General features: G+C 48.5%; 5 protein-coding genes across 5 annotated transcripts; 2 read left to right on the top strand and 3 right to left on the bottom strand.

Annotated features, from left to right (window-relative positions):
* Positions 1 to 1,431: 1,431 nt before the first annotated feature.
* LACBIDRAFT_328603 (uncharacterized protein) lies at positions 1,432 to 6,587 on the bottom strand (the record flags this gene model as incomplete). The annotated part of the gene is made up of 10 exons (XM_001882501.1): positions 1,432 to 1,779; positions 2,229 to 2,543; positions 2,684 to 2,698; positions 2,748 to 2,783; positions 3,055 to 3,126; positions 3,169 to 3,464; positions 3,521 to 4,416; positions 4,647 to 4,871; positions 4,998 to 5,425; positions 5,487 to 6,587. The coding sequence occupies 10 exons, from the start codon at positions 6,585 to 6,587 to the stop codon at positions 1,432 to 1,434; spliced, it is 3,732 nt and encodes a 1,243-aa protein (XP_001882536.1).
* Positions 6,588 to 12,204: 5,617 nt separating this feature from the next.
* On the top strand, positions 12,205 to 13,488 carry LACBIDRAFT_328601 (uncharacterized protein; the record flags this gene model as incomplete). Its single annotated transcript, XM_001882660.1, has 3 exons — positions 12,205 to 13,086; positions 13,136 to 13,411; positions 13,468 to 13,488. 3 exons carry the CDS (start codon positions 12,205 to 12,207, stop codon positions 13,486 to 13,488), a joined length of 1,179 nt encoding a protein of 392 aa, XP_001882695.1.
* A 50-nt stretch (positions 13,489 to 13,538) lies between these two features.
* On the bottom strand, positions 13,539 to 14,373 carry LACBIDRAFT_294616 (uncharacterized protein; the record flags this gene model as incomplete). Its single annotated transcript, XM_001882500.1, has 2 exons — positions 13,539 to 14,297; positions 14,343 to 14,373. The coding sequence occupies 2 exons, from the start codon at positions 14,371 to 14,373 to the stop codon at positions 13,720 to 13,722; spliced, it is 609 nt and encodes a 202-aa protein (XP_001882535.1). The 3' UTR covers positions 13,539 to 13,719.
* A 1,818-nt stretch (positions 14,374 to 16,191) lies between these two features.
* LACBIDRAFT_294615 (uncharacterized protein) lies at positions 16,192 to 18,300 on the bottom strand (the record flags this gene model as incomplete). The annotated part of the gene is made up of 14 exons (XM_001882499.1): positions 16,192 to 16,652; positions 16,707 to 16,744; positions 16,802 to 16,810; positions 16,868 to 16,910; positions 16,964 to 16,979; positions 17,032 to 17,172; positions 17,231 to 17,238; positions 17,296 to 17,369; positions 17,417 to 17,514; positions 17,563 to 17,626; positions 17,734 to 17,864; positions 17,916 to 17,948; positions 18,007 to 18,041; positions 18,095 to 18,300. The coding sequence occupies 14 exons, from the start codon at positions 18,298 to 18,300 to the stop codon at positions 16,433 to 16,435; spliced, it is 1,116 nt and encodes a 371-aa protein (XP_001882534.1). The 3' UTR covers positions 16,192 to 16,432.
* A 7,199-nt stretch (positions 18,301 to 25,499) lies between these two features.
* Positions 25,500 to 26,902, top strand: LACBIDRAFT_192676 (uncharacterized protein). The gene is made up of 7 exons (XM_001882659.1): positions 25,500 to 25,574; positions 25,721 to 25,892; positions 25,961 to 25,998; positions 26,066 to 26,256; positions 26,315 to 26,392; positions 26,462 to 26,527; positions 26,593 to 26,902. The coding sequence occupies exons 2-7, from the start codon at positions 25,853 to 25,855 to the stop codon at positions 26,687 to 26,689; spliced, it is 510 nt and encodes a 169-aa protein (XP_001882694.1). The 5' UTR covers positions 25,500 to 25,574; positions 25,721 to 25,852; the 3' UTR covers positions 26,690 to 26,902.
* Positions 26,903 to 26,987: the final 85 nt, after the last annotated feature.

Here is a 26,987-nt window from a genome sequence, read left to right as displayed (position 1 = left end):
TCAATATTCAATCATCAATGTGTCCGCTTGCTCTACTCTACTTGCTGACTAATCTCCTTGTCACGTGCCTCCTTGGAATGCCCTACAGTCGCGGACAAACAAAGACAACAATTTCAGTAGCTTGCGAAGAAATGAATATTTTGACAATCTGACTTCAGATTCGAACTCAGGATGCGAAACTACGTCCAAAAACACCCCTCCAAAGTTTTTCCCACAAGGGATTGAGTTGGCCAAAATTTTTGACAATTTTTGTCGTTTTGTAGGGGTCTTCAGCAGGTCTTGGGACCCCCCCTGGCAGGCTCCCAACGCTGGTGGTCATTTAAAAATTGAGTGGCACTTGCTAAACATTGTAATTCTGATCAGAAACTAATAATATGCATGTGTTGAAGGTGGGGAGGGGAAGGGGGATCAACAAGCCAGGGTTCATTGAGGGTCAATGGGGGTGGGAAGACCCTGAGTTGCTATTTTAGGTGATTTAAAATCATTTTTTTCTACAAGAACAGCTTGTCAGATTTTCCCCAAACTTCAGGATCAGATACAGAATTGAAAAAGGAGTCAATTGTGCTATTTTTCATAATTTTAAGGGTTCATTCAGGGTCTGGTCAATATTTTTGGGCTAAAATTTCTTATTTCATCAATTTCAAAAAATCAGCTCATGTAAATCAAAGCATTGGATCCTAATCTTCATGTTTCTGCAATAAAAAGTAACATTGAGGGTTGTGCAGGGTCCCCATCTCACAATTAGCAAAATTGTTGTCTTTGTTTGTCTGCGACTGTATCTCCTATTCCATCTGGCCCCTAGGCTGGTATGTCTGAGTTTAAATCCCCATACCGCACTGCTCCCATGCCAGTTCCCATAGAAGGTTCGATGATTTTTGACCTCCCCTTAACAATCCAGTCTGGCCCATGCCAAATCTTCCTGGTCTATGATTTCCCTGTGTCCAACCCAAAATCGTCTTTCAGCTATGCACCCCAGAGGCACAGCTGATATATTTATATTAATCCTTGTGTTTTTCTTTAACATTGAATGTATGGCAAGAAAATGAGAACCTCCCAAAAAATACTACTCAAACAAGGAGGGAAAAGAAAGAACAGATAGCTAAGTGACAAAATGGATGGAGTACAAAAATCTGAAAAGTTGTCCAGTCTGAATGCAACCACTCCAGATTTTACAGATGTGTCATTCATAAGAAAATGCATCAATCTCATGCAACGGAGACCGTGAATACAGTGAAAATGCAGTGTGTGTTGTGCAACACGTGCTTATTGTTTAGGGGAGGTCAGAAATCATCGAACCTTTTATGGAAACAGGCATGGGAGCCATGCAGTATGTGGATTTAAACTCAGATTTACCGGTCTGTATATCACAGGTACTTCTCATATACAGAACAGTCACCAGTCTATCTGCCCCCCTCCGCTATGGAGGCATCCTCACCTCCTCACTGCCACTCTAGCACCAATGCCCAGTTCCTCATTGTCTTGAACCCCTTCTTCGTCCTCCCCATAGAAAAACCTCTCATTGGTCTGAGTTTCACCCTCTTCTTCGCCTTGACTCTCCAACCCTGCCTCTTCCGCTTCATCATCTGCTACCTTTTCTTCCGCCACTGTCTCCTTGGATTTCTCTGCTGCTAGTGCCTCCTCAAACTCCTTCTGTTCCACTGCCAGCACCATGCCCTCCCCTGGTACGAAACTATGAAAATGTCTAGCATGGAATAGCCCATCCAAGGGGGTGCCATCCAATGACTTGAGTTCATACAAATTCAGGAGTTGCTCCATGACCTGTCAGGGAGGTGACCACATCGGTGCTAGTTTATGTTCTGTGCTGAGGGTTGAGGCAAGCTTATTATTGTATACTTGTACTAGTTGGCCCTTTTTGAATTCGACGACCCCCGCCTTCGATGCTGTGACCCTGTGATTCATGAAGATATAGTTAAGTTGGATATCAAAGTGACCACCAGGAAGAGTATGCAGTTTAAGGCTTACCCACTTAAAGCTCGCCTTGTGAGTGTTGACTTCCTTATTTGCTCTCCCTCATCCTGAATATTTTTTCTCAAACTTAGCATGCTCCTAACCCACGCCCACCCATCCATCTGACTTGCACAACAAACTCTCCAGAGGATCCAGGAATTCCTAGCACCACCTCCCCTGTGACCCTCTTCCTCCTGCGCAACTTCTGTGGTCCTCTTAGACTACGAATCACTGTGGGCAACATTGACCACCACCTCTACCTTTCCCCAAGCGTGTTGAGCACAGCAGTACCACTGGACGAGGATGCCATCAACCGAGGATGCTTTATTGGGCTGTTGCATGAGGATGGGGAAGTGGAGGAGGAAGATAACAAGCTTCATTCTGGGAATCTGAACGATTGGAAAGGGGATCGGGTGGAGATCAATGTGGAGGATGGCAATGTGCGAATACTCTATGAAGATGAGCAGTTGGGCTGGTTTGAGAATCTGAAAAGTAATGGGTGGATGTGGCCGAGGGAATGGAGCTGAATATAGAACGAGGAAAGCAGACAAAAAAATTCTTGGCAGAGGTTGATACTATGGACATTACATTACACAGCATTTCACAGATCCCCATAAATTGCAGATACAGCATCCTCTCCCACACCTCAATTGGGCAGGCCCGCTTCTTCAGATTCTCACTTCACTCAGCTGGCAATTCCTCTACATTCCTCTACCGTTTCATTTTGACCCTATACATAATAACATTCACATAAGTGCACACTTCAACTTGACATTCACCTTGGCATCCACGAAACCACTTGGAGGCTCCTGATTCTGCGAAATGTGATTTTAGTAATCTGTGTTCCACTAACTCAGAGAATAAATTTCCATTGGAATTCACTACATAGTCCCTTCATAATTAGAATTTAGCACGACATAAAGGATACTCGCAATCGGTTATCTCGTTAATGGAATCAATTCATAAAAATGGAAAATCAGAGGTCTTTACAATTACATGGTATTTGATGGACTAGATGAAAGGAATTATAGTACTCAATGGAAAGGGTTACATGCTATCTTTGACGTACTTACGCCAACTAATTACCTCCCTTGCTTGAAGACAAGGTGTCGGACTAGCTTCAATATACTCCAACTGGTCGGCTTCCAGTTCCCAATACTAGGTGCACCATTCATTGTCCTTACAATTCACGACCAGCACCTCCTTCAGCGACATCCATGTCCCCTCCCCCTCGAAGATTTTATCCACGGAGAGCCAGTCACACTGTCTCAAAGCTTGAGGGTCTACCGTAATCATTATAAGGACGATTTTCTCCACAGTGTTGTGCCCGTTGCAGGACGCCAATATGTAGGGGACCCATCTAAACGGCTCGATTGAGGAGTAAATTCCGGGATTGTCATACACTGTTTGTTCAACAGAATAGGTAAGCCTGATGGATAATGTGAGATGACGGAGGTCGGTAAGAATGCCAAGGTCGAGGCCGCGGTCGATATAATCTGAGTAGGAAAAATTCATGTGAGTTTAGTAGGGTGAGGGATGAATCACTGCTCACCATCTTCCCCATACATGGCAAGTTCTAGCGATTGAAGAGAGGAGGAACACAACTCAAGTAGCCCTTGTGGACCACCCCGACATCTGGTATACTCAATCGCCTTCAATCTGGACCAATTGAACGGTGACCCGGGGCCGATGAGGCAATAATGGAGACCGCCACGGAGACGAACTTCTTCAACGTACACCTTTCCTCTTTGTCCCGACAAAGAAACATTGTCGGGATGCCCCAGAGACTCCATATCCACGTCGAGCGTTTTGAGACTTTGCACCACACCCAATAGGTTTACTGGAATGCCAAAGGTATTCAGCTTGACTGAGCGATTGCGCTGCAGAAGAGTCACGATGTAGACTTTCACGAACTCATCAAGCTCATTCCATCTTACTGAGACATTCAGATAGATTGACGTTAGATCATGCGTTAGATGTCTGACCAGGGACAGGATGCCCCGCACTTTTTCCGTGCTAGCATAGCCTAAGTCATGTAGCTGAGTCGGAAGGAATATGGACTTGTCCTCCTGGTCGAGGGTAAGAGGGGATTCGGATAGTTCGATGTCAACTTCGTGCGCCTGAGGAGGTAAATAATCTTTGTGAATGTGGACAGCCATGTGTCGGTATGGTCGTGGGTGGCAGTAAGGCCGAAGAACTGGGATCGCGGCACACAAAGCTTCGAGGTAGGCGTCAATGATGTAATACATTAGATCCGGGGGAAGGGGTATATTCCATTCATTTGAATGGTTAGCTATGTCTTTTTCGCTCTGGGTAGGTCGTCCTCGGCGCTTGAACATCGTGTGAAATCGATGGAGGAGGGATGGGGGAGAGGGCATCTTTCTTGAACGAAATCGGCGCAGCATCCTGCCTAGTAGGTTCGAGGTGAAAATGCTCACGTTGTCGGTGCTTAGGTGGTAAGAGCGTAGGGTTAGGGTGTGGTCTTGGGCGTGTGATTTCTACCGACTCGTGGCAAGTCAGGCAAATATGGGCTTAGTATATGGAAAATTGGACGTTAAACACTTCTAAGTATTATGAGCGTTAGTTTGGTGACTCTGGTCTCCAGGTACATTCACAACAAACAGATCTATGTGGAACATTGCATATAATACATCGTCATAATTGTTGGACTCATTTACCAACCCCAAAACCATCCCTCACGCCAATGAGGATCCTTCTCACCCATAAATTGGAGGTACACATTCCCCCTCCCCACCAACACCTCAACCCGATCTCCACTCCACTCCTCGTCTTCTACACGTCTCTCCCCATCTTCATGCCCATCGCCCTCCCCTGTTTCCTCCCCCCCGTCGCTCTCGCACTCCGCCATTCCACACACGCACTGACACCCACACGAAAGACACCTATACCTTTCATCTCCATCACACTTATCCCGCCCCTTCGAATTCGAGCTGGAACTTGAACTTAACCCCCGCGAAATATGATTCCTCTTTGGCATCTTTTGATTCTTGCCGCATCGTTGACAGTACGTTACTGCTTCCCCTTCTCCTTCCTCCTCTTCCTCGTCCTGTGTAACCAGCCCACCGACGAAATACCCCCTCTCCAGCGCCGTCTCGCTCAAGACGACTACTGCCTCTTGAAGTTCCTTTGAGAGAAAGACGTGTGCGTCAATGTCGCCTGCTGCGACGTGGATTGTGAGAGGCCCGCGGAAGGTACGGGGAAGATGGAGGGTCAGAGGTGACTTTGAGTTGGTGTTAATGGGCTGGGGAACTGGCCTAATAGGTCGCCCAGAGGTGTTGTTGGGTTGTGTCGATCTTGTTGAACCTGTTCTAGCGTTCAGCGTTTCATTGGCAATATCCACAAGCTTGGAAGGCGTGAGTGGGAGCGAAGGAGGGGGTAGAGCAAAGGGAATCGTTGAGGCTCGAAGCAAGAATGGAGGACGGGGTTTAGGGGCGTGCTGTTATAGATGGGGTGATGTAAACATGAGAATAGACTTGGAATTTTTTTTGTTGACCTACAATTCGCGCGACGAGAGGGAACGTCGTCGTTTTTGCCTTGGGATCTGATCCCGTCTTCAATGCGAGCCTAATCCTGGTTGGGATATTCGACGAGGTGACAGTTTTGCTGGTACAACCAACCAGATGAATATCCACGTCAATCCCTCCATTCTCTACTTCCAATCTCAAGTTTTCACGAGGGCCCCCATCAAGGGCCGGTGAACGACGTGCCCGCGGACCGAGCAGGAGGGGTGATTGAGCACCGGGAAGAGCTGTCGTAAGGCCTGATGGAATGTTTAATTGCGGATCGATAGTAAAAGACCCAGTGATAGACATAGAGGTTACTTTATGAAAGAAGCCACGCTTTTGGCGAGTGCTTAATCTGGAAAGCGCAACGAAATTACTCGCATGAGCTCTCGGAGGGACAGGGGCTTCGGGAAGGTTTGACTTCGACTTCGTTGTTTGAGCCGAGACCGGTTCGGCAAGTATGTTAGTGGGTTGTGGAAATGAAATTGTCGCTGTGCTGCCCCCGTGGATATGAGTTTCTGGATATAGTCCTTTGACTACATGATCTTGAGGTTCGCAGTTAAGATCGTGGGTATCATGGGAGAGGTACGTAAGGTGGCCGTGGGCTGAGTATGATGCAGCGGGGTGATAAGAGGACGACCTCGCGGGAGAATTGTGGTCTTCATCAGGGCTAGGAAGGGATGAGTACCTCAACGTCCTTGCCCGAGGAGGGGTAACCACAGAAGGAAGCGCCTGAGAGCAATTGCTCATGTCTATCACGTGGGGGTTCAAACTGGGGTTGTAGACGGTTGGAGACGACGACGTGCATTGGCTATGGGTGTGGGTGTACCCGTGGCTACAAGAGTTCCTGTACGTCTGAGGCATAGAAACGAGCTCTTCGGCAGAGTATGGAGACGGAAGTTGGTAAAATTCTGTCTGTAACCTGCTGATGGAGGGTTGCTCATCGTCAGCATTGTCGTCGTTAAAACAGTCCCCGTCAAGTGTTGGCGTCCCAGACGCAGAGCCCATTTGAGAGCTATAGCACGGAGGCGGGGCACCGCTCAAGGTACTTTCAAACCCTATAGAGCTGCGGTGGTCGATAGCAGTGGGTGCCATGAATAAAGGGCAATAGCGCAAGATGTAGTATTTACGAGACTGAGTGGAGCAGATGCTTTCAATTTTGATCTGGAGATAGGGAGACAATGAAATTGGAAGCAAAATGTCGAATAAAGTTCTGCATTGAGGCTAGCATCGAGGATCGAAGAGAAGCTTTGACAGTGATTGTTGGGGAGTCCAGCCTTCGTTAGCCCATGAGTCTTCAGAATGTGGGTCTATTCAGAAAGAAAAATATAGGTCTCTTAGGCTCGCGATTGAAGGAGAATGAATTGAGGAAGGGGAAGATGAGCAAGAGATGCAAAAAGTTGAAGTGTTTATGAGCTCAAATGAAAATATCCAGGACTTACATAAGCGGCATGCCAGCATTGTCAACTTTGGTTGCTCACTGTTGACCACGACGAGCACGACACAAAACAATGGCGAGTGGCATCCAGAGGCCTTTGCGCGGCTCAAGGATATCTTCCTTCTACCCTATCAAGAATCTCCCTTCCCTCTCCTCCCTCGACAGCGCCTTTCAGCTGCAGGAGTATATATCCCTTCTCATCCGGCTCGACGTTCACGACGTCGATGCTATTGTCACTCTACCTGGTTCAACGAAGGACACAGGCAAAGCGAAGGGATCAGAGGAGCGAACTGAGGGAAAAGAGGGCGAAAAGAAGAGCGACATCACCGTCGACGAAGCATGCTGGATATACGAGCAGCTACGGTTCGCTTCTTACCCCCCTTCTTGAGATCTTTTTCTAATAAATTCCGAAAGACGTCTTGCGCAGGATCTTACCCATCCGCTTATTACCACATTACAGCAAGAATGTACACGGGCTTCGTGTCCAGAGATGAAAGCTGGCGAATGGCTGTACCTTTGCGTCGCCCACGGCAACGACGGCGCCATGGAGGTTTGTTCGCCCCTCCCAACACGTTTTATTTGAAGCTCATGCATCTTGTAGCAATGTTGTGCAATTGACTACATCCTCCACACCCTTGACAGTGCCACAGCCCTGCTCAACTCCCCGCGCGCCTTTCCCTCTCGGTAAGTCCTTAATGCAAGTCCAACTCTGTTACCAACTAACCTGCCATCACGCATCAGCCTGCAAATCCCACAAACATCCCACAGGCACTTCTCATCTCTCGCCCGCCGTCTAGGCCGCATCTTCGCCCACGCCTACTTCCACCACCGCGAAGCCTTCGAACAAGCTGAAGTCGAATCTTCCCTCCACGCCCGCTTCCTTTCTCTGACCGCCAAATTCGATCTCGTACCACCTGAGTTCCTCGTCATCCCATCTTCGTCCTTCTCCGGCCACGATGAGAGTGACAGGGAAGTTGAACCACCCCGGTTGCTCGCAGCGGCTGTAGATCCCCAAGCTGACCGTGAACGCCGTGGAGAACATAGGCCGTCACCGGCGGCTACACAACGTCACCTCGGAGTCCAGCCCCCTGGGCAATACAGTCCATACAGCAGGACCAAGAGTGTTAGCCCACCAGGTCCTCTTGTGGACGGCAGTGAGAGCCCGAGGAAGTATGGCAGAAACAGAACGGACACCATGATCTTCAGTGAGGCAGAGGCGAGCCTTGTGGTGGACGGGTTGGCTAATTCCGGAAATAACGGGGATAACCCTGTCGATGAACTGGACGTGCCGAAGACGGCTAGGCCTGAGCCTGAGAGGGTGCTTGAACCTATCGACAACAGCGATAAGGAGCCCATCCCCAGCTCAATCCCTGAAATCATTGACACTCCTGTGGTTTCTACCGTCGCGCTTTCAGAACCTACGGTCGCTGCGGAAACGGTGGAATCGGAAGCAAAGCCTGCCGAAGAGAAAACCAAGGAAGAAGGAGCTTCAGTGGTTGGCGAGGAGCGTGCGACGGAGGAAGCTTCAAGTGTGGAAAAACCGCTTTCTGCGCCTGTCATTGTTGAGCCCACCAGGACGACGACCCCCATCGAACCCCCTCCCAGTGCTGCAATACCCGCAGCTTCAAGCGAAGCGAAAGAGGCTCACGCTCCGAGTGCGACAGAGTCTAAACCAACGAATGGATCACCCGCAGCGGCAGATGAGGAGGAGGAGAAGAAAGTTGACGTTCCTGTGGTAGCAGCAGCCGATGAGGAGAAACCACTGACGACCGCACCTGAAGAGAAGGCCGTCTTCCCCGTGGTTGAAGCTGAGACGTCAGGGCTTGAAGGCAAGGTGGACACGGAGTTGGACGCCGTACCGTCTCAGTCGTGTAAGTTCATTCCGCTCTCCACGAGCTTTGCATGCTAATTGGATTCGGCATAGCTGAACCTGACGCCTCTGTCCCTTCTGCTCCAGCCAAAGCGGAAGCCCCTCCCGCGACATCGGAAATCGTGCCAGCTACAACAACTTCAGAGCCGGACTCTGCGCCAGTAGCGGTGGCGGTCGAGTCTGTTCCATCAACGAAGGAGGAGGACGTCTCGGGCGTGACCATCGCTCCCTCCGTTGTGGAGCCTGAACAGTCCGCAGAGCCGGGAGTAGGGAAAGCTGCTGAGCCAGAGTCAGTGGAGGCTGGAGAACTGGAGGTAGTGGAGGCTGGAGAACCGGAGGTAGTGAAGGCGGAGCAAGAGGATGTTTCTTCCTAGCCATATCATATTTGTCCTTAAGTTTTTGTTTTACTCTCGGGTTTCTAATCGCTCTTGACGTTTTCCAGAAAGAAACAATACCCAAAGTAATCAGGCACCAACATGTGCTATCTCCTCTTCGTCTTCTGAGTAATAAACATCCCCTTGGGCGTCATCGTGTTTGTTCTCACCTTCTTCGTTTACACCTTCGTCTTCTGTTGTGATCGCTACACCAAGCTGATATGTTCGTCCGCCACCGAGGCATATCAAAAAAAAAATTCAAGCGATCCCAACAAGGAATAAGCAATTCCCGAAGAGTCACCAACCTTGCGCCTATTGATGCAAAGAAGGCATATTTGCGAAACCCTTTTAGTGCTGGAGAAGACGATCAGAGATCTGCAGGGTGTAAGACAAACAATCGTCCCTGAACACGAGGCAAACACTCTCGTTCACAGTCACAGCAACTGTTCGACCAAATGTAGAACGCGTACAGCAATTCACAGGAGGGCAAGGCGGGCTTCCCAAGTTTGGCTAAATGGCTGCGCATTCGCCTACAATGTCAAGAACTCCCTTCCCCAGTGCCACCAATCCCTCTCATATTGCGATTACTTCACGCGCGCGTTCATCTTCGTGGTCAAGCCTATAATGTCTGCCTCTTATACTACGCGACCCTCAGCAGTGGACTCGTACGGCAAGATGATCCACCCAAGTCCCGCTTCTACGACCGAACCTCTACCGCGCGGGACAAAAGATGTCTTGGTCCAAGTCCAAGAAGCTGTTATCGAAGCGCGAGCTGCTGTGATTCAAGCAGAAATTGCCGACGTAGACGCGTTCAAAGCGAGAGAAAGGGCTGAACAAGCAAAAAATGAGCTGAAGGACCTGATCGAGGCGCGTTCTCGAGTGAGTTATTGCACTTAGTCTAATATGAAATGCTTTGATCATGACATTTGGGTATTCTGTTTTTATAGCTTGACAGCGAATCTATTGATTTTTACCGCACCTGCGAAAGAAAGAGCTTCGGGAATTGATCGAGGCGCTTCTTGAGTGAGTGGTCGTTAGTATTTGATCTATCCTTCTCAGTGCTTATTACCCGTGTCTCCTCCTAGCCCTGAATTTTGGAATTTCAGACTGACGCTATTGTACAACATCCAATCCCCAAGATTTCTCTACATTTTTTTTTCATTGTATACCCTGACACTGTCTTGCTTTCCAGTTATCTTACAAGAGCTCTTCATTATCCAGCCCAGTTGCACTTTTTTTTGTACTTTATTGATAGTCACTACATGTATTTTTAACACACGACATAAACCATTGAAAGTAACTTACATAAAAAAGAGCTTTCCTTATTTTTCAGCAACTCGATTTTTGAGGGCAAATAGCTCTCAAAAAGGCTGTCCTGTCAGCAGTCCGGGCAGTGCTCAATTTCGGCCAGGCGAAGTCAACATGGGTTACTTTCTAGAAAATCGGATCCTCTTAATTTACTTTTCTTTCTGCAATCAAGAGTCGTTACCAGTTGAGAGGGACCAGATCAAAAACAGCAAGCACCCTTATCTTTAATCTCAGATGAAAGCTCTATCGTAGTCTGGTGAGCAACCGAACCATTGCACTGCTGCTTCTGTCTGCCTCCAAAAATTGTTGTGATCGCCAGTGCGTCAGGACATCGCCACAAATTAACCCCAGTGACTAAGGCTCTGTCACCACATGCTTGTCGTTGTGCGAAGAGATGTTGAAAGAAATGCGTAGAGGCGGCTGCCACGCAAATTTCCAGCTGCGATGCAGGCATCGGCGAATCAGAATTTATAATTACATACAACAGATTGGCGCCGATGCATGATGTGCGCCCCTTCCCTTAGTAGAGATGGTGAAAAATCCATCTTGCATAAACTCTCTTGCAACGATGCAGTCAAAAATACGTCACCTGAGCGATTTGAACACTCGCGGTCAAAGACCAACCGCTGACTAGCTAGCAGCGTAGCAGGCGATCCCGTTAACCACTCCGGCAAAGTGACCTGGAAGCAGATTTCAACTAGCCGCTGATCCACTGTCCTAAGTCATTTTCTTTCTGTTAGTTGGTTGCTTTTTCAAGCAAACTGTCGGAAGTCATGGCTCCTTTGGGAAGCCAAGTATTTGGACCCTTTACGGACGTCGGGGAAACTGGGTTCTATTTCAGAACAGCTTTCCCGATCAAGTTGTTTGTTCAACCGTACCAAAGACGTTACGGCAACAATGGCCAAAAAAGGAGGCTGCCCGTGAGGTGAGAACGACGCGACGCATGCACCAGCCTTGGTATCAGCATATGCATCGCCTCCTTGGCTTTGAAATTCGACCTCGCGAAAACGTCAAGGCAAGGCCACTGCTTGTGCCACTTACTGTAGCCTAATTTGGCTCTGTTAGCTAGTTAAAATCCGGAAACGACCAAGCTGTTGCTGACCAGGCATTTTTGTTATGATGCACCGGAAAAAATCCTTTTTGCCGCTGTTGTACCGCCGTCGCAAAGATGCGAAATAACGAGCAGATGATAGCGGGGATAGTGACAAGATCACTTTTGTAGATCAAGCCCTGGAGCACCGTGATTCCTATTTATGTAAGTGACGGTGTTATTTGAGCTTCATCCACAGAGATCAGCGTTTCTATTGGGTGACCTGTGACCGTCAACAGCAGGGAGATCGCAAGTTGATCGCAAGACCAATTTGGGGAGGATGAGTCAATCAAGGTCAATAGCAAACATATACAAAGTTCGCGCAAAGCCACGAGGCTTGCTTTGCCTTGATTGCAACTCCTGGCCGGAACCACACGAACAATTTCCCGCTGAAGAGCTCCATATACAGCATCTAATGGCATCGCTTCTCCCCCCACAAGATCTAATTATGCGAGATTGGTCGCTGCGGATGGGGAAATCTGCCAACATGGTGTGGCTTAACAGCAATGCGTATTTGGTTTCGATTCCTTTAAATATAACTGAGGAGGCACCGTCTTTGCTTCGTTCTTTCTCTCACAACCACGCCAGTCATAAACAAGAAAACTCTACCTCTCCTCTGATATTATTTTCACATGGAAGCTCTTCCCCTCTACGAGTTCCCCCCAAAGCCAGTCCTCGTCCGACAATGGAAATCTGACTATCTTTCTGTTCTCTTTGGCGATGATTCCGACAGGTTCATCGTCCCGGATGACGGGCCCATCAATCGGCTCCTTAAGCTCTCTCGGCTGCGATGGTACACCACCCGAAACACTACTGGTTGCCCCAATCACGAATATCTCATCGCAGAGCTCTCCTTAGGACCAACTACTCTTGGTTATGTGCGTCTTGAAAGTCTCTGCTGTGATCCCATTGCGCTAGGAATGAATTCCGATGCAAGAGAATCTGAAATGGAACCCCCTGCTCCTCCGAATACTCTGTCGAACTCGATAACAAGTCTCTCCGAATCATCTCCTCTGCCCGGATCGGACTTGGACGCCTCCTCAATGGAACCAGTGTCCGTACCACCCAGCCACAACGATCCCACTTGCGCAGTTGACCACCCTCCTCTGTTAAAACTCACCTCCACCTCTTCAGCGTACGCCAGCGTCGTATGTCACCCCCAAGGTTTTGACACCCCCGATGAACTTTTACTTGATTTTGATTGGTCCAGCCCCGACACCATGCCCAACGTCCGACCATTAACCCTCCTCGACCTCGCGTTTCTAGCAGATGTCGTCGACACACTCTGTATATCTATCAATGGTGAGCGCCCGACCTGCAACTGTTTTGCCGAAGGAATGGTGGGCGTCGTCGACCTTCTACAAGCATCCGAAACAGCCCATAATTCTTCCCCTCTGTCTATCTTTGGCCGTGGCGCTAACGAAGACCCATCTGACTCCAACGACCATCGCACTCTAAACGCTTTGCAACTACGTGATCGTTTTTACGAGAGCCGAGACCCACTCTTTTTTGATGTACGTTTGCGTCTTGCCTCTCTGTTGTGCAATGCCTTATATTCGATAGAACGCACTCCGTCGTCTCGACCGAACAACGAATGATTACGATAAGGCCATAGAAATATTGCGAACGACTAACAAAGGCCTAAGCGAAGCCTTGCAAAGGTTAGAAAGGGCGACCACTGAAGCTCGGGATTCCTCCGCGAGGGCAAACATCGCCGCAAGGGAAGCTTTCGAAGCCAGAGAAAGAGCTGACATCGCCCAACGAGAGTTAGAGGCGCTTCTCGGTGCGCGGAACGAACGGCATGTGATGGTGGCTGAAACCGTTGCAATGGCATATGAGGTCAGTTTTTCTGGTGGTTGGGCTTCTAAACAATCGGTTTTAATGCCCTCTTTCAGGAATACCCCCCTTCCGACTGAACGGGGACACTCCACTGCTTTAATATGTGCTCGCACAATTACTGCTGTGTCTCTAGACCGACTGTATTATACGGAAGCCATGGACCCTCTTGTATCTACCGGAAACTCTTTGTCGATCTTTTCTATGCACACTACTTATACTCGCTGTGACCCCTTCATTTCATTCGCAGGTCAAGCGACATTAATTCTACAACTTTTGGCGTGACTCTCTGCAATTTTTTATGAACACGGTCAAGATCTTGAACGAGTGTGTCCTGCAGGCACATCTTCGCTTGCGACATTTGTCTCCTGTTGGTGTTCCTGGGGTTCACCTTCCGCACTGGCCGCCGGGCCTTCTTCAACAACGGCGGCAGACTTTTTCGGACGTCCAGCACGCTTCTTGGGTTCCGCGGCCTTGGCCTTGGTACTCGTCTTCCTCTGTCTGCCCTTAGTTTTCTTCTCAGTTGAGGGCCCTCCTTCCCCCTCTGCCGCCTCGTCCCCCGAAAGTCGTGGTTTCTTGGCCTTTTTGCCTGTGTCTTTCTCAGCCACTTCTTGTTCGTCTTTCTTTTCCCCTTCCTTATCCCCGCCCTGCAAGTCTTGCGATTCTTCGTTCAACTCCTCACGCTCTCTCTTCTCCCCAGTTGCGGCCTCTGTTCCCTCCTTGGTCTTACTCGCTCCCGCCTCTTCCGCTTTGCTCGCTTCAACACCGAATTCTTGTCCTTCTCCCTCGTTCAACGCCGTCGGCTCGGTTGAATCTTTTCCAACTTCCGCGTTCATAGCGAGTTCCTCGTTCTGTCCTTCTGGTTCCGTAGTCCCAATTACTTCCTCCACTATGAGGTTCGTTAGCTGCGAATTTCTGCGTGAGATTTACTCACACTCGGCTTGCTGAATGTCGTTGTCCGCCATCAAATAGTTATTTGGAGTGCGAGAAGAGCGCTGATAGCGTAGTTTTGTTTAGGAGATGTATCGGGTTTCGCCTAAAAGGTGTCTAAAAATAGCAACTGATTCCAGCATGACGTCATCATCACGGCGTCAGTTCACGTGATGGACGGCGAAAGTTCGGACAGAAAACCTTGGCTGAACCCATTCCTGTAGCACTTGGACGCACTGCCGTGCACCTTCTGAGCGTGATGGGCTTATCTTCAACTGTCATCTCAAACCTCTAGTCGCACAACTCATTCGGACTCAAGGTACATAAAGCACGATGTCAGAAGCTGCGCTTGAAGCCAGTAAACTCGCCGCTCAGCATGGTATCGACCTCTCCAAACTTCCCAAATTCTTGGATATGTCCGCAGAAACCATCACTCAGAATGTACACGCAATTAACGCAAACTGTGAGTCTTCATGCTCCTTGAAATTTTACTAGATACAATCAGGTGTCCTTAGGTGAAGATGAACGAATGAAATTTATCTTCAAAAGCTTAGTGCGTCATGAAAGCTTGGGGAACGGCTGTGAACACTTATTTGGCCCTCGAATATTATTCAGGTCGACCACCTCCACGACTTCGTCCGCGAGACTTCTTTGACGACCGAAGAGTGGATGTGCGCGCCCCACCTACAATATAGATTCTAACATCCTAACACTCTCGAAGGACCGCAATCCAATTTCTCACAGAGACCGGAAAGATGTCCTCAGACATCCGACAAGGTCTCTATCTTCCCTGCATGGAGCCTCTTTAAATTGGTTTATTTTATTTCAAGAATTTATCCTTCTATCCGATACACTTGGTGTTTCGGCCCTTGTCGACTCAATCAATCACGCTAAACCGGCGGAGGCGACGGAATCCACCGTTCTTGGTCCCTTTTTTACTACTGATGCTCATGATGGTACGTCGGCATAAAGACTTTTTCAATATCGTACCCACCGCGCCTCTCAGTGCAAAAGGGGGACTCCATCGCATCAGAGGGCAAGGGCGAGTACATGTTCGTTGAGGGCTCAGTTCTTGACACGAGTGGAGTACCCATCCCTGCCGCAACGATTGATACGTGGGAGACGGACAGTAACGGCCTCTATGACACTCAGGTATGCCTTCTTCTCATGGGAGTCACCATTTCCAATATTCACCGGTTTACAGTATTCTACGCGGGAGGTACCCGACTGTAGAGGTCGGCTCCATTCAGCCGACGACGGGTCGTACGCGTTCCGCGCTGTTGTGTTCGCTTTTCCCTCCACTACCCGAGGCTCATCTCCCTGATGCTAATATACAGCCCAGTCTCATACCCAATTCCAAGCGACGGGACAGTTGGTAACATGCTGAGCAAGCTGGGGAGACATGTCATGCGACCAGCGCATCTGCACATCCAGATAGAGGTATGGCCACGGTTTGATTTGAGTTCCTTAAGCTTCATTCTTGACGCCGCGCTATCCCGCAGGCGCCGGGCTATGAAACGCTCACCACTGCAGTATACTTCGAGGGTGACTCATATCTTACGAGCGATGCTGTATTTGGCGTCAAATCCTCACTGGTTGTTGTAAGTTTGATATCGCAACTGCAAATAAAAATCTGCTTGGCGACTTACGGGAATTTTCAGAAACCGGTCATTGAGAATGATGTGGCCATATCGAAAGCTCGCGGGTTCAAGGAAGCAAAGCCTCATGCGTATCTGAAAAAGGATTTTATATTGGCCACTCCAGAAGAGGGGGTAGCGGCGAGAAAGAAGCTTGTGTTGCCAATGTCGGCTTGAATTGCTTCCCTCGAGTTCTTTGTAGTCTTCATCAAGAAAGGATCTTGTACAGTGTAAATTAGATCAATAAATATCGTCGAATGGATGGCTCGAAAAAATGTAAGCTACAACAGGATGCCTAAATACAGAGTTGCACATACGGCATTAGATCCGGAGAAGAGTAGGTGCGTCCAGAATTACATAGTAGAACTTTTGAGATGGACTGGTATGGTGATTAGAATGCAATGAGCTCCAGTCTATGATATCGGGGGCGGGGTGGAGCTCATTTCACAGAGATCGATCACGGAAAGGATCGCTCGACCTCCTCTAGGGAAGGCGGACTCTGGACCCTGAAGCCTGCCATCATAGCGCTGCTACAAACGGTGTCGAGCTCCACAACGCCAGTTTCGTAATTCGATGCGTAGTCCACGTTCGTGTTGGTTTGTACGGTCGAGAGATTGCCCTCCTCCGCGGATTCATGTAGGTTGAGCATAAGCCGCGACATCATTGTGACGGACAAACTATAGAGATCCGACGTCGAATCAGCACTTCCATTCTAGACGAATGTCACCTACTTGCTTGCAAATGTTGAAAGACCGCCTCTAAGAAAGGGCTATCGTTTGTGGGTGAGAAGATTGAGTATACATGTGAAGATCCCATTGTTGCTTACCCCGCCGAACTATCGCCGATGACTGATTAATTATAGACGACGGAGAAAGAGGGGTGATAAACTCACATAGAAAGAAACCATATTCATAAAATTACCAAATCCTATCACACTGGAAAAGAAAATTTAGACACGCCAAGGGTTGGAAAAAGATGGGATGCGTACGCGAAATAGAGGGCACCTAAGGCCAGGTCAGCGCATTGTTCGCGTGTGAAAGCAGTGGTTGTACCCACCGTCTCTGAGGACGAGCGTGACGAGGGGAACGTTGATTCCAGTAATATCATGATCCCTTCGAGTTGACCAGGCTTTGGCCACAGTAAGGCCAAAAATGAAACAATCATACACGAACAGGGCTTCCCATGCCGACGCCAATCCTGATAGTATCCATCTCAGGTTCATGGAACGAGGAAATCATATTATCGACAAACTCACGGATGGCACTAGAATGAAGGAAAGGCCTGTCAATTGTAGATCGGGGGCCGACCAGAACCACGTACGTTACTTTTGACAGTCCAATATGACACCCACTGCCTATTTGTGAAGGGGCGCTTTTTTGTCCGAACATGGCCCACTAAACTAGTCAGATATCGCCAGTTGAGACTCAAGTCGAAGACATACCAAGCAGACTCCTGCCAGAACAAACCCGCTTCCAAGCAGAAACCTCAGGACTCGCGAAGACCGTCCGTAGAGGGCGTACGTCCGCAGCGTTAGAAGAGCTTGGGATTGATTAGCACTGGAGATGAGCGGAGTAAGATACAACGTACTGCAAACGATAACCTGTTGCACGATAAGTAATATCTGTCGAAAGAGACTGTAGTGTCTACAGCTGTCCAAATACCATGTTAGACTTATTTCGGTCTATTTTGGTAAGAATATCAACCTCTGTGATACTGGTCATTAGAAGTAAGATGGAGAAAAACCAAAAGGAGGTGCACCGTATCTGAAGGCGACGTTAACCCCAGTATCGTGACCACCAAGTTCCCAAAGAACGCAAGGTACCGATTGAGGAAGAACCACAACGAGCTATGACTCTTCCGTCTTTTCCATATGAATTCTACCTCTCCCTCTGAAGAATTTCTGTTAACGCTCGTTCAGCGGGTGCATTGGCCAACCTTACCGAAAGTCAAGAAATGATCGTAGTACAAACACGCTGGAGATGATAAGATAAATTACGCGAAGAGAGCGGAGACGGAGCGCAGGAGACTTACTTATAGCAAAGAAATGAAGATAGTTATGTCGCAATCTAGCATTTTCAAATTAGCGCTTTAACCTTTTCAAGTCTGGACTGAAACATACATTTGAAGGATTGTGAAAGGAATGTCGTTGCCAGAGCCATCCATATAATCTAGCCAGGGGGCGAGGACCTGGAGAGGGCAAATGGCCTGATTACCCTCAGGACTTGGCGGCGGAGGACAGTGGTGGTTAACAACAGGGGAGTAAGCATTTAGGTTTGCCCGTATTTGAATTACCAGACCGGACCAGCGCTTCCTCGTTCCCAGCATTTCCAGACCCCATGTGGTCTACGTTGCGGCTAGAAAGGCAATGAAGCATTCCATATGACAAAAAAAAAACAAGGCACCTTCTAGTCCGCTTTCGCATCAAAGTTGGACGTTGAACTTCGAGGGCCCTGCATGGGCATGTTATAAACCCTTATAAACCCCGCATGGCAGCACGGCCGCCCATCAATGTCATCATGCATCCTCCGATAACGGGCGTCGGACTCGCCATCATTTTCGAAGACAAATATCCCTATCGCATACAAAGTCTTCTGGAGCCACCGAGAACCGTCGCGCCTCGTCGCGCCCCAAATTCGAGCTTCAAGTTCGGGCTCCATTTCCGTATGTCAAACCCTTGGTCAAACCTGACAGCTAGGCCGATTGCATTGGTGCTCGCCAACCATACATATGTATGTCTGGGTTCCCAGGTGGTCCAGGATCGACCTTATGTAGGTCTTCCTTTGCTACAAGCTATTTTCGAAAAGAGGCATACATAGACCATTTGGAGAACAAGGCACACCTAACTTTGAATCCTCAAAACTTTCCGGAGGTTCACATTCTCCGGTGTCTACGCCAGCCAACTATGTGCATTCTGCTTGACGCTAGGTCACATAGTCCTCACTCTAGCAGGACCCTGGAAAGTACCCTCAGATGCCGTATCTAGAAACGGATAGAAACTGACGAAATTTTTTGAAATCCCGTAGGTCTGTCCGGATAGAAATTTTGCTATTTTGGCGAAATGCCGGAGGCAGTTTTCCGGATTGGAATTGGTATGGCTGGGCGAGGCCTGAGCCGATGTCCGGATAGAAATTTGCCCTATAAAGATTGTTGACATGGGATTCAAAGCTGAGCTCGAAAATTGGGATGGCCACAGCGCTGCCGCCAACTTATGTGCATAAAATTTCTTTCTTTCGCCCTATTCTTCATTCTTTCCTTGATCTTATATATTTTTTCCCTCATATACTACATCACTCATGTATATTCGACTTTTTCCTGATGTGCAGACCTCCAGAGAATACCTAGGAGTCCGCTTAGAGTCCGCACCAAGCCAAAATTCACTCCTTTCATGCCAATTTCTTTTTTTATTTAAATGTTATTTAATTAGCAATTTTTATAGGCCCGAGCCGGAACCGGATAGAAATTGGCCTTTTTGAAGGCCGAATCCAATATCCGGATAGAAATTTGGCAAAACTGACCGGATAAAAATCGCTCAGTTTTGGGCATTTTGGGATACGGCATCTGAGGGTACTTTCCAGGGTCCTACTCTAGCCCACTCTAAACATTACATAGTAAGTAGGTAACGTTTATATATTGTTCAAACGCTTTGAAGGGCTAAGAGAATTACCTTGATCAGAGTCCAGACCTGGGCCATTACGCAACTTGGGATCTCGCACCCATTTTCTGTGACTTTCAGGTGGCTTTTTGGCCCGAGTTGAATCCTGTCTTTGAGATTCTGAAGGGACGAAGAGGCCGATTAGTACCGTGTGTCATGTGGTCTGGAAACACGCTTCAAGCCCGCCTAGCTCAATCGGATAGAGCGTCAGACTTTTAAAGAAGGCGGGGGAGATCTGAAGGCTGCGAGTTCGACCCTCGCGGTGGGCTATAAATTGTATCCAAACCAAAGTGGAAGAAGCACAGAGGGTGTTGCAAATTTTCGACAGGGTTTACCGTGATTTTTTTTTCGATGGATACTACTAGCTGATACAGTCATGCACGTGTCAATGACACACCCAAATTGTAGAAATCATGTGATGAAAGGAATAAATAGAATTTCACAAACAAAAAGGTACAACAGTATCAACATGTATCCCAGCTACAATATGAGAGTGATTTTAAGCAAGATTTGAGAGCCGGGCGAAGGAATTGGAGGTGGCTGAGGTGAAACCGGAATTATGGGTCAATGGTACAGGGCCCAGCCCACCTAGCCCGTTCAGTCATTGTCGTCGTTGTCGTCGTCTCCATCGCTGCCGCTCACGCTTGCACTTCCCCCCCCCTTGTCAGCGTCGTCACCACTGCTCTCGGGTTCTTGATCCTCGGCTACGGCACCCAGAAAGTCCTTCAACTTCGGCTTTGGGGTGGCTTTCGGGGCTGGATCCCCCTTTGGTTTGATTAAGGTGAAGCGCGTTCCCTTCACCTTTGCAGCGTCCCGTTTCTTCTCCCATGCTTTGACAGCCTTCTTGAGATTGGCAGTGGCGATGGCCTTGGCATCCTTTCGCTCCTGTTCAACAACCTCCCATTCCTCAACAGCTGCCTTGTACAATGCTCTGCCATCCTTCTTCCTCTCCTTCTCCCTCGCAACCTCACGCATCTCCTTCTCTTTCTGCTGCGCTAGCTCATAGAACTCGTCCCCACTCAGAAGCCGAGCCAGACCATCACCGACCAGCTTTATGGTCTTCTTCTTATTGCGCTTCTCTTCTCGTGCCGCCAGTTTTGCGCAGAGCCGCTTTGCGTAGGCTTCGTTGAGGATGTTGGATGCCTGGAGCTCGAATGCGTGGACCTCAGTGCGAAGGTTCTGGCTTTGTGATTCCCGAAGCGCTGCCAGGAGAAGCAGCTCGTTTGCTGTAGTGGGCACGATAGCCAATGCCGCTGCTGCGTTATTGATGGGAACGGAATTTTGCTGGACAGTACGGGTGGTAGTGGTAGGCATGGGATCAGCAGCAGTAGTGGGAGTGGGAGTGGCAAGGAAGGCAAGGTTGGTCTTTTTGAGGGCGGCAACAGCTCCTTCGAGGATTTCGAGGTGAGTGGTGGTTCTGGTTGAATGGCGTGTGCGTGTGGAATTTACTGTTGTTTCATTTCGTGTGGGTGACGGCCCGGCCCGCTGACCCCCTGAGATAACATCAGCATCGGTATCTGGAGTATCTCCCGCGATTTGAAGGTCCCTCAACATGGTGGCAAGAATCTGGACAGGCTGAGAGGAAGTAGGGACAGGAAGGTGGCTCTGGATGGATGTCTCCTTGCTTGGCACAAGCATATCAGCAGTAATGACATTGGGATTGAATGGCCAGATGCCGGTCTTGCGGAAAGCAGTCTTGATGAGTTCTGGGGTCAGAGTGGTAATGTAGGCCTTAGATATGACCTGGAGAAAATTTCCTTTGTCGATCGCATTCCCAGTTGTACGAAGCAGTGCATCGCGCTCCACACCGAGATAGTGTTTCAGCACAGCAAACACAACCACATCAAGACCTTGATAGACGTGTGTCCCATGCGCAACATAGCAGATGACTATGACCATGTGGAGGCGAGCAAGAAGGAGAAAGGTGACCATGTAGTGTGAGTTGTGTCCGTCCACAATTAGTAAGCGGTACTCGCCATTTGCCTTTTCTCGTGTTGCTTTCTCAAATAACTTCATCCAGGATGCGCCGATTTCACCATCTGTCCAGCCCTTCTGCTGGTATCCGATCCTAGCAGAAGATTTATTTACAGACATGAAGATAGTGAATAGAATGACATACGATGCATTAAGGGGATTATTTTCCCCCCATTTGACCTGGTAGGCACTCCCCTTGAAGATAACAGCAGGAGGTGTGCTTGTGCCATCTGTACAGATCGTAACGATGGTGGTAATATTTTCACGCGTTCCAGAGCGCTGCTGGTAGGGTGCGGCTTTTGTACGAGGGCCGAAAACATACTCACGCTCACCACCTCCCTGGGCCTGTATTCCAACTTCATCTGTTGTGTACGTGTTCTCCTCTTTGATCTTGTATTTTGTGATGGTCTCCCCAAGAAGTTTCCACCACGCCTCGTTGTTGTGTGGATTTGTTGCGCGTCCTCGTTTGTCTTCTAGTGGTCGGGAACGTGAGATCTTGATCCGTTCGGAATACTTTTTGGAAAAGCGGTAAGTCCAATTCTCTCCGACACCTTTGATGGGAAAGGAAGCGCCAAGGCGCGCACTGCATATGTCATCGACATGCTCCTTCAGCCGCGCATGACTGAGAGGGAACCCACGATGCGCCATCTCATTGATGAAATCGATGACGATGTCGACCTCGGAATCAGTAAGCCAGGATCGATCCGCACTTGCTCGTTCACGCGACATTCCACCTGCAACATGTCGTTTCAAGGTTGTATAACTGAGTTTGATATGATTTCCTGTCAAAAAAACGAGTTGAATGTCATTTAGAATAGCATTAATATACTTACCAGTCTCTTCAAATTGAAGACTCTCGAAATCAAGGCAGATTTTGCGGTATCCACGACGATCTTTCTTCGGTTTCTTTTGATCTGCCTTGTATGCAGCGACAGCCCGGACCATCAAAGCCTCATAAACACGTTTGTGCGCATAAGCCTTGTCGACATCGGATTTGGCTCGGCCAGCCATAGGTAGAAGAGAGGGGCGCTCAATTAAAAGTTAAGTAAAACATTGGGCCCACTCCACGTATACATACAGAAACCTGCAGCTAGCCTTGCAGCTGCAGGTTGGTGATCTTTCTGAAGCAAATCTGCTGCGTTGAACGAATGAATGTCCACTAAGATTAACAATAAGTGTTTATAGACCCTCTGCATACATGAATACATGGATCAAGATTCAGTAAACACAAGTAGGTGGAGCGAGAGCCCATAAACGCGAGTTGATGGCAAGGAGGGTGTGCACGCAGCTTCAAGTTTCACACGTGGGTGCGGGTTCTTCGTCAAGATGCAGTTGTGATACAGTGTGATGTGCTCATTATGGTGAAAAAACTGTGGTATTACCCATGCTGGTCACTAAATACATGAGTGGTATGGTCAGGTACAGCATTTTTACGGTGAGGCCCTCTGTATAAAATTGAAAACATCCAAAATCCATGATCTACCTGGCTTGCTCGGCAGTTTCAATACTTAAAAGTGATTTTTTCATCGAGAATTTTTGATGGTCGATTCCGCAGGCATTAGATCCGAAGATTGGAAAAAATTTGAGCAGAGTACCTCCTTTCATTCCGCCAGGAGATGCAAAATACATCCCAAGTGTTTCACTGAGTGATTATGTGACATTGTCACGTGGATGACTGTACTTGAAAGGAGTTTTTGAGAGGCTTTTTTTCAACTGGTTTTTGTGATTTTTCAAATGGGATGGCGTTGGGGAATTTTCTTGACCTTGACGAGAAGTTCTTGGCAGCGAGCGTCATCGTGGATACCGGCCATCCCCGGACCGATTCAACACCGAATGTACACGTGACGTCAAGAAAAGTTGTAAACGTTTCGTCATTGCCCGATTTTCTCCTCCTCATCTCCACCTCACCTCCTCATCTCCAACATCGTGTTCGCCCTCTACTCTTCGACGCGGACGTCCCATACCTTCACGGCTGCTTTTACGATAAGACTTCAACGAAATAGACGAGCACGAGAAGTCGCGATGGGGTATATACCACAGCACTCACTAGAAAACCTCAAAAAGTATCAGTATAAGGGGGTTGACAAGTGCGTCTTCTTCTTTTCTTTGTGTTGTTCCAAGCTGACTGGACTCAAAAAAGATCCCTAGTCTCGCGATACATCCTAAACCCATTCTGGACATGGTTCGTAACGCTCTGGCCACACTCCGTGGCACCCAACACCGTACGCTGTCCCATAAAAAATTGTTTAAAAAAAATTGACGACTGACGACGAGATGAAATGAACAGATAACACTCATAGGCCTATCCATCGTCTTCTTCAACTTCTTCACGCTACTCTACTACGACCCTCTATACCTCACTGAAAAAGACGGGAATTATAACCCGCCACGATGGGTGTATTTCACGTATGTTTCGTTCTCATCGATTTGATTGATTGATTTTGTTCGTCGTGCTCACGAAGGGGATACAGATGGGCTGTGGGGTTGTTCCTTTATCAGAGTTTGGATGCGATAGATGGGTATGTAGAGAGTTGTTATTGATGGAGTGGTGCTGATGATGATTATTGGATGTAGGAAGCAGGCACGTCGAACGGGGATGTCTGGGCCGCTGGGGGAGATGTTCGATCATGGTATGTGTTTCCCTCTTTGGGATTGGTGCTAGGCTGATTTGTTACGTTGTAGGTTGTGACGCGCTGAACACTACCCTCGAATGTATCCTCGCCTCCCGCGCTCTCGGTCTCGGACGCTCTTGGTGGACGGTGTCTTCACAAATAGCGACCCTTGCCAACTTTTACCTGACAACGTGGGAAGAGTATCACACTGGCCAGCTCTTTCTCAGTTACATCTCCGGACCAGTTGAGGGGATTTTGATGATTGTTACAATATACATCGTCACTGGGATCTTTGGCAAGTTTTCCGCCCCACTTGCTGATTTCACGCGATTGATCATGGTTTACAGGCCCAACTGTATGGGAGAACCGAATCTGGACAATAACCAAACTCGAACATCTCCCCTTCATCTCCAAACTCCCAAATCTGCCCTTAAACGAGTCATTCATGGTCTTAGGTGGTATCGGACTAGCCTTCAACATTCTCGCAAGCTACAACAACGTCCGCACCGCACGACGAAAGGCACGCATCCTCACAACCAGCATCAACCCCAACAACGCCCGATTCACGACATACCCTTTACTCCTCCTCCTCCCATTCCTCTTCACGGTGCTCGTGCAGGTAGCGTGGCTCTCCCATCCAGAGTATAACAACTCGTACATCCTCCACTCTGCCGCCTTTGTCCCCTTCCTCTGTGCGTGGGGTCTGCAATTCGCACACCAAGTCGGTAGGATGATCTTGGCGCATGTCACTAGCACGCCGTTCCCTGTATGGGACTGGATCTGGGTCTGGAGCGCACTTGCTGCGCTTGACGCGAATATTCCGAGGTTATTTGGACGCGCTCCGTTCTTGCAGACGTCGATACGGAATACGACGGTTGTGGTGTGGGTTACGTTGGTGGTTTCGTTTCTTGCGTATGCGAGGTTTGTTACGCTTGTGATTAGGGATATTACGGAGTATCTTGGGATTGCGTGTTTTACGGTGAAGAAGAGGGATAAGATGGGTGTTTGGAGGAGTGGGGATGGGGATGGGAAGAGGGTGTAGTGAGATGGAGATGCGAGATGCGATGTATGTATGTATGCTTACTTATCTTGTTGTAGGCTCCGAAATGTCGTGTTTACAGTATACTTTATTAGTTATAGAGCTTGTGTTGTGGATGGAGCGCTTGAGGCGAATTCGATAGGCACAAGATGCTGACACTCAATGATGACGTCATGTGGTGAAGAATGTTCATAAATCGAACCACCTGCCAGTCAACGTTTCAACCCTGCTCATATCTCCTTTCCACCTCTCATCATCGTCGCTAGCGACGTACTCAACAGCGATTGAAGCAGTAGGCCATTGACCGTCATATCTCTTCTTGGTGAGCTCCACCGTTTTACACAGCCTTTCCGCATCGTACCATTTCAAGTGTTTGTCATCGGTTATGATAAAAACACCAAACACCGCCGATGCGATGCTCCCCTCATTCTGTGAATCACCACCACCACCACTCATACTTAAGCGCAGGTCGCAGAAAGTGAACTCAACCCCTCGCTCTTATACCAATCGGAACGAACGAAGGCACGAATACCCTCACGCTTTGGAATCTACTAATATCAAGAACAACAACCGTATACCAACCCTCGATAAACACACATAATGGGCGCAGGAGATACCGCTGTTCGACGGGGCCACCACAGTGAGTTCACCTCTCCTTTCCTTTCCTTCCCTACCGGAACTCAACTGATCATCCACTATGATCCGCAGTCACCTTCGGCGCCATCGTTCTCTTCTCCATCATCGAGGTACGCTCTCTTCTCCCTCCTCCCTACCCCCTCTAGGCCAACCTGACACATCTTGCAACCCCACCAGCTATCCCTATCAGCATGGTTAACAGCCCAATACTCCATCCACCACAACTACACCCGGATCTCCGTCCGCGATAGGGTCCGCTTCATCCTATTCTGCGCGACGTGGACTGTATCGTTTGGGTCTATGTTGATGATCCTTTTCTATCACGCGGCGACGGGTGTTTTGACGAGTGTTGGTGCGCATTTGCTTTTGTACGTTTTTCCTTTGCGATTCTTATGTCCATGACTGACGTGTTGGATGGATGGTTAGTTTGGGACTGACGTGGCTTTTGTGGACCGCCGGCGCCGCTGCTATCACGCAGACTTTGGGTGGGGGGTTGAACTGCAAGTGCGTTCTTGCTGGTGTTCTCTCTCATCCCATGATCTCTTCCTTGATTTCTGATAATGTTTGATTAAGAACACAAGACCTGTTTGTGTATTGCACACATCTCAATGCTCTTGAAGGATTTGCTTGGCTTATCTGGTGCGTTTCTCCTTTTCTCTACTCGCTGTCGTTTGATCTTCTGTTTATGTTAATCCCCCCCACAGGATCTTAGTCACATTCGCGATAATCGCAGTCCTCATCCGCGGTATCGCGTCTGCACGCAGAGGAGACGGCTACGCCGGCGGGCTCGTCTCCGTCTAGTTCTCCCTCCTTCATACCCATCGTATTGGTTTTACAAAAGTCACTCAAGGGTCGGTTACCCATCTCGCTTGCTTGTGCTCATACATGTCATGTCCCCATACCTGTTGTTTGTTGATTTACGTTATCATGCTGTTGTTACGATTTTACCATTAGTACCTACGATGATTGTTATGTTAGGTAGTCGAGGAATTGAACTGCTTGGATGGTGTTTGTAGCTTGTGCTTGTGGGAAGCAGTTCATATTTATCGGTTCGGATCCGGTTCCGGCGGGCCATCTTGCCAACCAATCTCACCAAAAT

The sequence above is a fragment of the Laccaria bicolor genome, genomic scaffold (assembly GCF_000143565.1).
Source record: "Laccaria bicolor S238N-H82 LACBIscaffold_17 genomic scaffold, whole genome shotgun sequence".
Classification (NCBI taxonomy): Eukaryota; Fungi; Basidiomycota; class Agaricomycetes; order Agaricales; family Hydnangiaceae; genus Laccaria; species Laccaria bicolor.
Note: the sequence above shows the minus strand (reverse complement) of the source record. Positions and strands in the feature narration are given on the sequence as shown.